The sequence below is a fragment of the Juglans regia genome, chromosome 5, assembly GCF_001411555.2.
Source record: "Juglans regia cultivar Chandler chromosome 5, Walnut 2.0, whole genome shotgun sequence".
Taxonomy (NCBI): Eukaryota; Viridiplantae; Streptophyta; class Magnoliopsida; order Fagales; family Juglandaceae; genus Juglans; species Juglans regia.
Window position 1 is genome coordinate 20,520,090 of NC_049905.1, and position 13,183 is coordinate 20,533,272.

The window sequence follows — 13,183 nt, forward strand, 5'->3', positions numbered from 1 at the left end:
GGCAGCAGATCACTTGCTGGAGTTGTGGCAAGCCGGGCCACATCAAGAGAAATTGCAAGAATCAAGAAAGTTATGATGATGATGCTGTGAATGTAGTGGCATATGAAATTTATGATGCCTTACTTCTTGCAGTGCACAATCCAATTGATGATTGGGTGTTGAATTCAAGGTCTTCATTCCATAGCACCTCACATCGAAAAATCATGCAGAATTATGATGCTGGTGATTTTGGAAAGATGTATGTGGCTAATGGGGAGGCATTGGATGTAGTGGGAGTGAGTGATGTGCATATTACACTTCCAAACATGAGTGTACGGACTTTACAGCAAGTCAGACATGTTCCAAATCTGAAGAAAAACCTAATCTCTGTGGGACAACTTGATGATAGTGATTTTGCAGTAGCGTTCTCTAGAGGAGTTTGGAAGATCAGTAAGAGTGCGTTGGTCTTAGTGCATGGTAAGAGATCTAACTCGTTGTATTTAACATCAGGATCCAGTGATGTGCAGGGAAATACAATAGTGCAAAAAGACAGGCTTGATCATGCGAAACCTGTGAGGAAGCCAAAGGGAGTCAGCTTTGTCATTCCTCATGAAAGCCTGGGAAAGTTAGCTAAGGTTGCCAGGATTGGTTCGAGACCGGATACTACTAGTGTAATGGGAGTTGTGAGTCTCCCAGTGGATGTGCTGACTAAAGGCGATGTACGTGGAAGACTGAAATCAGGCTTGACTTCAGTGCGTCTTCTAGCTTGAAGACGGGAGCTGTGAGCTATAGAGATGATAGGTCTTGATTGGAAACAGTGGCTGGCATGTGGAGACCAGTCTCCAAGTGGGAGATTGTTGGGATGTATGTGGAGATTGGTTTCGGAGCTGAAAAAGTGTTTCCTGAAAGTTGGCTCGACAGTTGGCTCGAGCCAAGGTTCGCTCGAAATCGCTCGACATACCACTCGAGCTAATCTCAAGTCCGAGAGAGTTCGCTCGAGTCCCGCTTGACACTCCGCTCAAGCGAGAAGCAAACCCTAGTGTTTACTCGACATTTTGCTCGAGCCAATGTTCATTTGGTTGTTCGCTCGAGGCGCGCTCAACATTCTGCTCAAGCAAAGTACGCAGTTTTTGCCAGTTTCCAGCGCCACTCATTATAAATATATCATATTAGACTTGTGTTGGACGACCTCAAATATATTTTGAGAGAGAACAATTATCTAGTGAGTGCATATTGTGTGAGAGAGCAAAAAGTCCTAGAGAGTATAAGTTGAGATTGAGTGATTGTAATCTCTTCTGGTTAATAAGATTTCTGTAACTTTGTGGACGTAGACAATTTGTCAAACCACGTATATTGTATGTCGTGTTCTTGATTGTGTTACTTTTATTTTATTTGACATCGTTAGTATGTGTTTTGCATAGTATTTCACAACAGTTTATTTTCATTAAAAACTTATTGGTGAGGGGGGAACTTGTTGAAAATTAGAGATAACTACTAAACATACTTTAAAGGATATAAATAAATGAATAAAATTAATAGAATTATTGGATACATATTAAGATTTTGGCTTGCATCATCTTAAGATTTATTGGATACATCTCTTTAGAAAATAAATGAACAAAATTAATAGAAAATTCTCCTTATTTCATCACTTTCATCTATCTTGTCTATTCATTTTTTAATAAAACTTATCCAATAAAATTTTATTAAACCAAATTCTAGAAGTTTTAAGTGTCAATCGGAGACTCTTATTAAGAACCCATGGACTTTGAAAGCAAACCTAATAGCGGTAAAGCTAATTGAAAACTGACAGCAACAGTCATAATAATAGCCTCACATTAATTTCCATTCGCTTCCACCCATCTCATCTCTTCCAACCTACACTATTAAACTCTTACACAGATACATGCACATGCAAGCACAGTCTCTCTCTCTCTCTCTTCATTATTTTCGTATGCCCCATCGATTCATGGCAGCAGTCCTTATAGGTGGTCGAACTGTCTGGTGACTGTTGCTCAATCGCACATGTAAATAAGTTCTCTCTCTGGGTTTTCTTGTTCTTGAGTGTTCTTCTTCACCTTGGGCTCAAGATCAGTACATTTTGGGTACTGGAGCAAAATGGAGATAGAAATTCCTGCTAGTAGTCGAAGTGGTGGTGCTGGTGATGCTGAGAAGTTGTTATGGACTAGAGGAGCTGAAAGGGGGACCTACTTGGTGTGGCAGGATCTGACGGTGGTGCTGCCCAACTTCGGTGATAAACCGACCAAGAGGCTGCTTCATGGCCTCAGTGGGTATGCTGAGCCTGGTAGAATCGTGGCTATAATGGGTCCCTCTGGCTCTGGGAAATCCACACTCCTTGATGCATTAGCAGGTCCGTCACTCTCTCTCTCTCTCTCTTTCTCCAAACATTTTAGCTAGAGATGGTATTGTGGTACAATGATGAATGTGGGGGCAACGATACATTAGAGTACCTTTTTCCTTTCTCAGGAATTGTAGGTATGTTTTCATTCCCACTCTTTGGGATAAGTTAGATTTTCTCTTTTTTTGGGTGAGTAATGAATACATGATTTGGAGTTCCTTTTTACTGGGTTTCGTTCCCTAGTTTTCATTATGTGAATAGCCATGCAGTCCTGGAATCAGAAACTCCAAAAACCCCAATTTCATTAAGTCCAGGTTTATGTATTGCTTGGTGTCAGCATGCATTCTATAATTAATTAAGAATAAATATAGATAGAAATCATTATTGTGAGTAGTGATATCATTTAGATCACACATCTTTTTAAATGAATATTGAAAATAATCAACTAGAAATAGTCACGCAGTGAGTGTAAAGTATGCACTATTTTTTTTTTTATAAGTAAAGTAAAGTATATACTGTTATAATAACTTCTCTCTAACATTACTCATTAATTAAAGATTCACTTTCTTGGCGATTTGTGGAGCATAAGAATGACATCCTTTTGTGTTCTAATAAGAAAATTGCAAAGCAGTAAAAAACACCAATTAGGTTGTTGGAAAAAGTGGTTTTTCTTTTTAAATTTTTTTATGGTGTGGAACCTTATTAAGTAATGACTCTCGTTTGTTTTTAGAGATGAAATGAGATTAAAGTTAAAAAGTTAAATAAAGTATTATTAAAATATATTTTTTAATATTATTTTTATTTTAAAATTTAAAAAAGTTAAATTACTTATTTTGTTTTGTATTAAAATTTGAAAAAATTATAATAATTAGATGAAATAAAATGAGATATTTTCTGAGAACAGACTTCGTTTGGAACCAAAAATCCTCTCAACTCATCTCAACTCATCATTACAACTTTTTCAAATCTCAATACAAAATATAATAAACAATTCAACTTTTTCAAATCCCAAAATAATAATAATACTAATAAATAATATTCTAATAATATTTTATTATCTCAACTCAACTCAACTCAACTCACTTCAACATCCAAACGCAACCTAAACCTAAGTTTCCTGGAATGGATACACGAATTCACTTTCCAAAACCGTGTATCAGATAATTCAGGAAACTTCTATAGTGAAATCAATATCAGGATGTCTAAGCTACACCCTAACTGATGGAAAAAATATATAATGAAATTATATTTATAATTTTAAAATATACAGTTTCTTATATTTTCTTTAAAAAAAAAAAATTTAAAATTCATATAAAAAAATATTTTTTTTAACAGTGATTCTCACGTTTTTTTTTTTCAAATGGAGAATGCATAAACTCTAAAATTATACATAGCATTCCCTTTTTACGCAACTTTAACACAATTAGCATTTAAAATATAATTTTTTAGTTCTTGAGAACTGATGGTTTTTTTATCTGGTCTCGATAAATGATTTATTTATTTATTTAGTGGTGAAGAAAATATTTTTTAATAATATAATAAATTTTATTTTATGAAAAATATTATTTAAAAGTATAAAAAAATAATGAATAAATAAATAAAATAGATTTTTTCTTTTATCCTTATCGGGACCCGTCTCGTGCGGGTGGGTGTAGCACTGCTGGAGAGAGTTTATTTGAGATGGACAGCTGGGAGGAAAAGTTTACTCACAGTACTGATTTTATAGCTCTTGGCCCATCGGGGGGACCATTACACGCCTACTTGATTGTCAGTCTGGCTTTTTGGTATTAGTTAGCCCATTCCTTGTCAGTCTCAGCTCATTCGGATTTTTATTCTCTTTACTCTTATTTTTCAAATAAATGATTAATTTTTATTATATGATAAATGATAATTATAATCATGAGTATATAAATATTATGTAATTATTTTTAAAAAAATAAATAAATATAAAATTCGTATGAAAAAAAAATTAATTTTTAATAATAAATTCTACTTTTTTTCAAAATGACTACACGATATTTGTGTACTCCACGACTGTATCAAACATTACTTTTTGTTACATATTTCACCTCAATTGCTCAACGTTGATGCGGTTCTATTAAATTTATTTATTTTGAAATAAAAATTCCAACACTCGAAGAAGCATAGTGCATGTTGATCACGAGGTTTTGACCAAATCAGATCGGCCTAGTTTGGGTGGTGAGGTATTTCAACTATTCAGAAAATATCTCATTATTATTTATTATTTTATTATTATTATTTAATATTTTATTATTATTTATAAAATATTTGAGAATACCTTATTACCCAAAAAAGAAGAAAAAAAAATTTTGAGGTCGTCGAAGTGAAGTTTAAAACAAAAAATATGTAGACATATTTCCCTAGCTATCTTTATTTTATCTTCTCTTTCGTTTACAAAACAAATATTAAAGTAGGGGTTGAATTAGGAATTGGTTTTTGATGGACTTGGACTAATATTGTAGTTGTCAACTTTCCTAGTCTTTTGTACATATTATTTTTCTCAATATGAATAGTAATAATTTATCTTAAGATGTAAGTAAACATATAAGATGCAAGGGAAAAAAAAAAAAATCAATGTCTTCATGAACCTAGGGATGTTTGATGTGTGGCAATGGTATTGAAAGATAATGAGATAAACTATAGGTACTTCCATATGTGGGTGTGATAAAGGAATAGAGAGAAAATGGTGGAGATCAAAACTTAGGTTGAAGGGATTGATGGAGGAAGGGAGAAACGTGAATTGGTTTAGAGAAATTTTTTTTTTTTTTAATTTTAACAGAAATTTATTTACAAAATTTTAATTTTGTTACATCCATTTCTAGCTTCTTTTGTATACTTTGTACTTGACTACAACTATTTACTTTTTCTAATAAAATTTGTTTTTACTTATAAAAAATTAATTTTATTGCTAGGTATTATGGGCTTTTTTTAACTTCTTTTCTTAAGGGTTAGGGGGTTTGATGATATTTTTTCGAGGTTTAGGATGAGATTTTTTTAAAGCTTTTTTGGGGAGCTAGGAGAGAATTTTGGGTCCGGGTGGTTATTTCAGAATTTTTTGGAGGATCCAATACATTTTTAGGACTTCTCTCAGGGTTATGCCCCCCCTCCTCTGATTTTGACACAAACCGGAAAATATAATACTGTAGTCATTTTTTTTCCCTTACTATGAACCAAATGTGGTGCAAAGGAATGTGGGAAAGCATGAATTTAGATACTACTTTGCTACATACATTTTTAAACTAAAAAAAACTTGATCTTGATACAGGTAGACTCTCAAGAAATGTTGTCATGACCGGAAATATTCTTTTCAATGGAAAGAAGAGGAGACTAGACAATGGTGCTGTTGTAAGTATCATGTTATCTGCCGCTGAATTGATTTATGAATATTGCTTTCATCTGTCCAAATGATTTCTTATGTTGTCAATCTGGATATAGTGCTAAAGGCCACCCATTTTCATCAAGTAGGACTGTGTCCTACATCACAAATAGTTAACTGACTGATAGGACTAACACAGTCCAGTAGTTCTCTTGAAAATTTTTCTGGGTACAAATTGTGTTCCACAGAAACCCTACAAGTGATTGGACTGGCAAGAATTGCCAAAAGTACCACGATTGCCTCGAGTATACTTCTAGGATGATGAAGTATCTTCCCTGAAGTTGCTTGCATTTGCCCATTACTGTTAGAAAACCAAATATTGTAGTAATTAAATCATGTTCCAATCCTCAACTACAATCAATGAAATACTAACGTTCCTAGTTTCTTTGAATATTGCAGATTATTTGGAACATAAATATGATTTTTTTTTAAAACCTCAAACTCAAAATGATATATTACATCCACATTCTTAAATTAAATTGCTGCAAAATGAATGCAATAGTCATCTGGCTGACAATTTTGTCTCCTATACTCTGCAATAAAGGTGATTTTCTTTTGATTTAATGAACTATTTTATGTGCAAATTTCAGGCTTATGTGACTCAAGAGGATGTGTTGTTAGGAACGCTCACTGTCAGGGAAACTATAACTTACTCAGCACATTTGAGGCTTCCAGCTAAAATGACTAAAGAAGAAGTCAGTAGCATCGTGGATGGAACAATCATAGAAATGGGTCTCCACGATTGTGCGGATAGATTGATTGGCAACTGGCACTTGAGAGGTATAAGTGGTGGGGAGAAGAAAAGACTAAGCATTGCACTTGAAATCCTCACACGTCCTTGTTTATTGTTTCTTGATGAACCTACCAGTGGCCTTGATAGTGCCTCAGCTTTCTTTGTGGTTCAAACTCTTAGAAATGTTGCTCGTGATGGAAGGACTGTTATATCTTCGATTCACCAGCCAAGTAGCGAAGTCTTTGCACTTTTTGATGACCTCTTCTTACTGTCAAGTGGTGAGACTGTGTATTTTGGGGAAGCAAAGATGGCAACAGAGGTATAATAGTATATATCTAACTTCACAAGCATAGTGCTGTGTACCTGGATGTTCCTTTTACGTTTAATAATTAAGATAGTTCCACTCATAACAGATTTAATTTAGTTCCAACTTAATGATGAGAACTTCTAGATTGTAATCTAATAGGTTGCACGCTTTTTTTTCAGTTCTTTGCTGAAGCAGGGTTTCCATGTCCAAGTAGAAGGAATCCTTCTGATCACTTCCTACGTTGTGTCAATTCAGATTTTGACATTGTAACTGCCACGTTGAAAGGATCTCAAAGACTACGCGTACGTATGAGTTTCAACCAAATGATTTTTGTGGTATCTGGTAGCTTCTTTATATATTGCCACGGCTGTGTTTAATGTGAAGATGCAGTAACAAATGCCTTTTGATGTCCAACCTAGCCAACCTTCAAACTGTCAATCTATCATCTCACTTCGAATAGTGGAGCCCTGAGATTTCATCCTCTCTAGAATTGAGCAGCAGGAAAAATCCGTCTTCTTGGAAATAATGTTGTGCTCAGATTACATAAAAATCCTGGATTAATACAAAGTAAAAAGCATCTTCCATAATCTATCAGTTTTACCTTGGCATTGCCTTCAATCATGAGGTTCCCTGCAACAACATTATTGAAGGCAATGCCAAGGTAAAACTGATAGATTGTGTTGCCTCCCTATCACTGATCCAGAGAGTCCATCCAGCTTAGAGTCAAAATTAATTCCATATTCCCAATAGCAGCTTTTACTTCTGCATTTATTTTTAAAATAGTAAATTTATTTCAATTTAGAAAAATCTCTCTTGTTTTGATGTTGTTGGTCAACCAAACTAGATGCAGGTTGGGAATACAGTTACATTCTGCAACCAATACTTTGGTTGAAGGCATTGTTAGAATTATACCGATGTATAAAATCCCCCTTAGAACCTACATTGTCCTACATTTTCTTTTTCATTTTCTTCTGTTTTTTATTCCACACTACATGTTTTAAGTAGGAACTTTCATTCTCATGGTTTCTAGTAATGGTTTGTTATTATAGGATATCCAAACTTCATCAGATCCTTTCATGAATTTGGCTACATCAGAGATCAAAGCAATGCTTGTTGAGAGATACAGGCGCTCACAGTATGCAAAAAGGGCAAGAAATAGGGTTCAAGAAATATCAACCACTGTAAGCATCTAACCTTAATTGCCAATTTGGATATGAACTTCAATTCCTAATGTTGAGGTCTGCATGCTGCATATTGAGATCCACACAACACAATTTCACCAGAACATGCTAAAAGCAACTGTTACTAATACGTTTGATATGTTACCATTAACAATTATAGAGTGATGTCAGATGTGTTTTTTAACAATGTGCTCATGAAAAATATGAATGAGATTTATGTTTGCAGGATGGACTTGCACTGGAAACAAAAATGGCAAGTCAAACAAATTGGTGGAAGCAACTTTTAACATTGACACGGAGATCAAGTGTTAACATGTCTAGAGATGTGGGATATTACTGGTTGAGGATAATAATCTATATAGTTGTATCGATATGTGTTGGTACTATCTATTTTGATATTGGCTATAGCTACACATCAATCTTGGCCAGAGGAGCCTGTGGGGGATTTGTAACAGGGTTTATGACATTTATGTCAATTGGCGGCTTTCCATCCTTCATTGAAGAGATGAAGGTAATGAAGTTTCATCCTTAAAATGATACAGGGTTATAGAGAAAATATCTTTCGAGGTCTTTTCATCCTCTCATTTTAGGCTCATAAGTTTTTCGTTTTTCTGACTCAGGTTTTTAATCGAGAAAGGCTTAACGGGTATTATGGAGTAACATTGTTTATTCTATCCAACTTCCTTTCTTCGTTCCCTTTCTTGGTTGCTATTGCACTTTCTACTGGGACTATCACATACTACATGGTGAAATTTCGACCAGGATTTTCTCATTACATCTACTACTCTCTTAATATATATATCTCCATTTCCGTTATAGAGAGCCTCATGATGGTTGTAGCTTCTTTGGTTCCAAATTTCCTGATGGGCATTATTACAGGAGCAGGAATTATTGTAAGAACGTATACTTAGCCTTTGAAAAGCTCCTATTTCTTTTTTGTTTTGATTTTCATCAATAGATTTAAGCATACCATTCTTGTCATCATCATCATCTTTATTGGTTATTTTATGCAGGGAATCTTCATGATGACCTCTGGTTTCTTCCGCTTGCTGTCTGATCTTCCCAAGCCATTCTGGCGGTACCCAATTTCCTATCTCAGTTATGGCTCATGGGGCCTACAGGTAATTCTTAATTAAAATAAACTTTGCATAACTTGGTCACTGCTAATGCTGTCATAAACATAGCAGCTGGGACAGGTTTACTTGTGATAAAAAAAAAATATATATATATATACATTTCAGACCTCCCAAAAGTTTCCTGAGAAATACCAAGTGTCTGTCAAACTGACTACTTCAAGCAAAATAGCATTGACTATATCTCATCATACTGGACATAAAATATATAACAGGGTAAGTCATCTTATTATAAATAGTCAAACTTCCACAAGGCTGATAAACGATCGGAATTGGATATCCAGGGAGCCTACAAGAATGACTTGATTGGGCTCGAATTTGATCCTTTAATACCTGGTGACCCAAAACTGAAGGGCGAGGAAGTTATCAAACAAATGTATCGCATGCCGATAGGTCATTCGAAGTGGTGGGACTTGGCTGCTCTAGTGCTGCTGCTTATATTTTACCGGATGGTTTTCTTCTTGGTTATCAAGCTCAAGGAGAGAGCTTCACCATTTTTTCAGCTACTTTATGCCAAGAGAGCCATACAGCATCTTGATAAGAGGCCATCATTCAGAAAAACACCGTCTATCACTTCGAAGAGGCACCAACCTCTCCGCTCACTGTCTTCTCAAGAGGGTCTTAATTCTCCTCTTCAGTAGAAGAACATTATTAACTTAACTTTGGCTTACAAGCTACATATCTAAAGCGCACATTTGGATATTTATGCCAATTGTTTAGTATCTGCGCAAGGATAAACAGATGCAGACAGCATTACAGTTTCTATTGAGTTTTATTTATAGAAATTGTTTGGTATTCTTTCTGATTCAGATAAGAAATATCAGCATCATTCATAAGTGTTGTTTTTTTTTTTTGTTCTTGTTTTCCTGATTTGTATTTATTGTATGTCATAAACTCAATATACTGCAGCACTTGATGTTTCTCTTATGAACTATTTGAATTATACTGAGAAGGCTCACTCAATGAATACATATATGGTGCCTGTAACAACTTATTAGAAGCCGGGGACAAACTACCTCTCAGAACCGATCACGTTCCCTCTTCATTTTTCCCCTTCTTCATCCATCCCCTTTGAAGAAATTCATGGACCTAACTCATTTCATAAAACCGGTTCTGCAAGAGAAGATTGTTCATTCCTTATAAACATGCCTAAGACCTTATCCACAGACAATGTGAGATTATTCCTCAACACCCTTGAACTCTTAATTTTCTTTAGCTTTCCTCCTTTTCTTCAAAACATTGGAAGTCTGCAGTCAGTTGTAGGTATGTGAAACTTTCAAGCAGCCAATATCTAGTTTGTTGTTAGCCATGTAGGCATACATCTCCTTGTACATTATACTATTTCAACTTGGTTAATTATTTCTGTAATTAGTATCCTTGTTTTAGCTTTTACAAGAGCTTAGTTTGGGAATTCGTTCCTGGCACGCATGACAGCATGTATCACCTAGTTTCTTTTGATTTCGGCCTACTCCTATCCTCCACCTCCTTCCATCATAGATTATAGCTTCTCCTTCCCTTTTCCAGTTTTTTCTTTCATTTTTAGATTTTTTTTCTTACATTTTCCTACCTACCTCTATTTGAGACTGCAAAGGACGCAGAATTGAAGATCTTCAACAATTCTCCCAACACAATCAGACAAAATATATATACACTTCTTCTACTAATGGATTATTCCAACAATTGCCACCATAACACTACCTATAAATTATTTGATACCGTTTTGTAGTTATTTTTCACATTGCATATATTATCTTGGGGTATTTGTTGGGGCCTTTGGTCTCCTACGGTATATTTCTCCTTTTGTTAATAATTTTATTTTTCCTCAAAAAAAGAAAAAGAAAGAAGAAGCATGAAAAAGGTAAGAGAATGAGAAGCATGAAAAAGGTGAGCACCAACCTAGTTGGAGTCGGAATCCCTTAAATCCGACTCCAACTCCAACTTTGTCAGAGTTTGAATCCAAACTCCGATTCCAACTTGTGTAGGCTCTGATTTGACTCTGGATTTGTCTTTCTTTCTTTTTTTTTGACTTTTTTTTTAACTTCATATATAGCCTATTCTTAAAACAAGATTTTTTTGTGGGCTTTGAAATTTCTATACTTATTTATAATTTATTTTTGAGTTCTTCTATATAGCATCTACTATAGTGGTGCACACAATGCACACACTACGTGGATGCATGTGGTCCATTTGTTTTTTTTTGCAAAACCCACAAACGGCTACCACTCTCTCTCTCTTCCTCTCTCTCTCATCATCTCTCCAGCGTCTCTCTCATCAACTCTTTCTCTCGTCAGCTCTTTCTCTCTCCTCGACTCTCTCTCTCATATCAGATCTCTCGCCAGCTCTCTCTCTCCTCGACTCTCTCTCATCCCTTATGCTCTCTCTCTCATCTCGGTCTCTCTCTCTCTCATCTCGGTCTCTCTCTCTCTCTCTCATCTCTGTCTCTCTCTCATTAGTAGCTCTCTCTCATTGGCTCTCTCTCTCTCATCTCTACTCTCTCTCTCATCATCTCTCTCATCTCTATATTATCAATGGCTGCTCGTGTGACACGTAATGTGTACAATTTGGATGCAGCAAAACAGTGGCTGCCACCAAGACTTTTTCTTTATTTTTATACTAAACTTATTTCTTGTGTCTAATTACATATTATTATACTTAGTAAATTAGTATTATGTGTTATTAATTTATTATACTAGACTTTTTAGTTATTTCATACTAGTTTTTAATTTATTTGTATACTAGACTTATACTATATATAGTGTCTAATTACATGTTATTATATTTTAGTTAATTAATATTGTGTGCTATTAACTTATTATACTAGACTTATTTCAATACTAGTGCCTAACTTATTTTTATACTTGATTATGTCTGGACGTAATACGATGATGTTTACATGTACTACATTATTATTAGTCTATTTATATTATAGTATAAGTATATTAGCTGCCTACCTACCTGCAACAAGACCTCAAAGGTGTAAATTGTCTGAGGTAGTGGCAACTTGGTATGTGGAAGGATCATCACATCCAGATGTTAGCTCTCAATCAGGTAGGGTTTATGACTTCAATAGAGACTTTTTATAATAGTTAGTAGGCATGCAACCCGACCACCATTTTTCAATTTTGGGCCCCACCCGACCCGCAACGCTTGTAGAAGCACTCGAACCCAATCCGACCTAACCCGTCGGGTCGGGTCTCTCTATATCGCTCTTTGGTAATCTATGGGTAACAAAGTTGACTACGACGACGATCTTGAAATGACCAAGATGTGTCTTAAAGAACTAGGCTTGCTTATCAAGAGCAAGAAAAAGCAACGTAGGGTGATCGAAGACGCATCCATGAATGACACCTAACAGAATAAACCATTTTCATGGCAAAAAGAAACAAAAAAATCCATCAATCCATCAACACTTGAAAAGAGAGACGAACCGAGTGAAAGTGTGTAGATCTGGGGCAGATGGAGAAGAACCAAGTGAGAGTGTGCAGATCTGGATGGCGACGACGAATGGAGAGGGCCGACGAGTCTTTGCTGCTGGGTGTGTACAGAGAGGTGGTTGCCTTCCTCTTAGATGAATGGAGAAGATGACTGAATGAAGAGAAGCTTCATGATGATGAAGACAAAGAGCTAATATTGCGTTTTACTTTGGGCGGCTAGGGTTGGAGATCTGAAATGGTTTTATATATGGACGGATTCAACTTCAAGATATAAACCCGTTAACTAGTTGGGTTGCAAACCGATCAAATAATAACCCGTCAAATTCGGGTCGGTCCACTTTAAACGGACCTATCGGGTTTACGGATTTTTTGCACAGGCCTAATAATTATAGCTTATGCTAGTATAATATTGAATTTAACTATATAAATTATAATTATATAACTATACTAGTATATATATGATCAATATTGTAAGGTTCATATCTATTTATCTCGCACTTGAGATATATTCTAAAAATTATTTTTATGTGAACTTACAAAAAAAATCGGATTGTTGCAGTAATTAGTCGGACCAATTATATAGATAGATCCTAACAACTTGGAAGAGAAGGTATCACTCATTACCATAGAAATATAAGTACGGCAGGCCTCACTTTCTAA

General features: G+C 35.2%; 1 protein-coding gene across 1 annotated transcript; it reads left to right on the forward strand.

Annotated features, from left to right (window-relative positions):
* The first annotated feature begins 1,889 nt into the window (after nucleotides 1-1,889).
* On the forward strand, nucleotides 1,890-10,041 carry LOC109005326 (ABC transporter G family member 15-like). The gene is made up of 9 exons (XM_018984196.2): nucleotides 1,890-2,350; nucleotides 5,625-5,704; nucleotides 6,326-6,787; nucleotides 6,955-7,077; nucleotides 7,825-7,956; nucleotides 8,183-8,467; nucleotides 8,577-8,849; nucleotides 8,970-9,077; nucleotides 9,374-10,041. Exons 1-9 carry the CDS (start codon nucleotides 2,098-2,100, stop codon nucleotides 9,728-9,730), a joined length of 2,073 nt encoding a protein of 690 aa, XP_018839741.2. The 5' UTR covers nucleotides 1,890-2,097; the 3' UTR covers nucleotides 9,731-10,041.
* The last annotated feature ends 3,142 nt before the right edge of the window (nucleotides 10,042-13,183 follow it).

Bases quoted from the DNA above. Each gene is read 5' to 3' on its own strand.
- LOC109005326 (XM_018984196.2), top strand. From the start codon at position 2,098: ATGGAGATAGAAATTCCTGCTAGTAGTCGAAGTGGTGGTGCTGGTGAT. The intron at 6,788-6,954 runs GTATAATAGTAT...CTTTTTTTTCAG, and splicing joins AAGCAAAGATGGCAACAGAG to TTCTTTGCTGAAGCAGGGTT. The intron at 7,957-8,182 runs GTAAGCATCTAA...TTATGTTTGCAG, and splicing joins TTCAAGAAATATCAACCACT to GATGGACTTGCACTGGAAAC.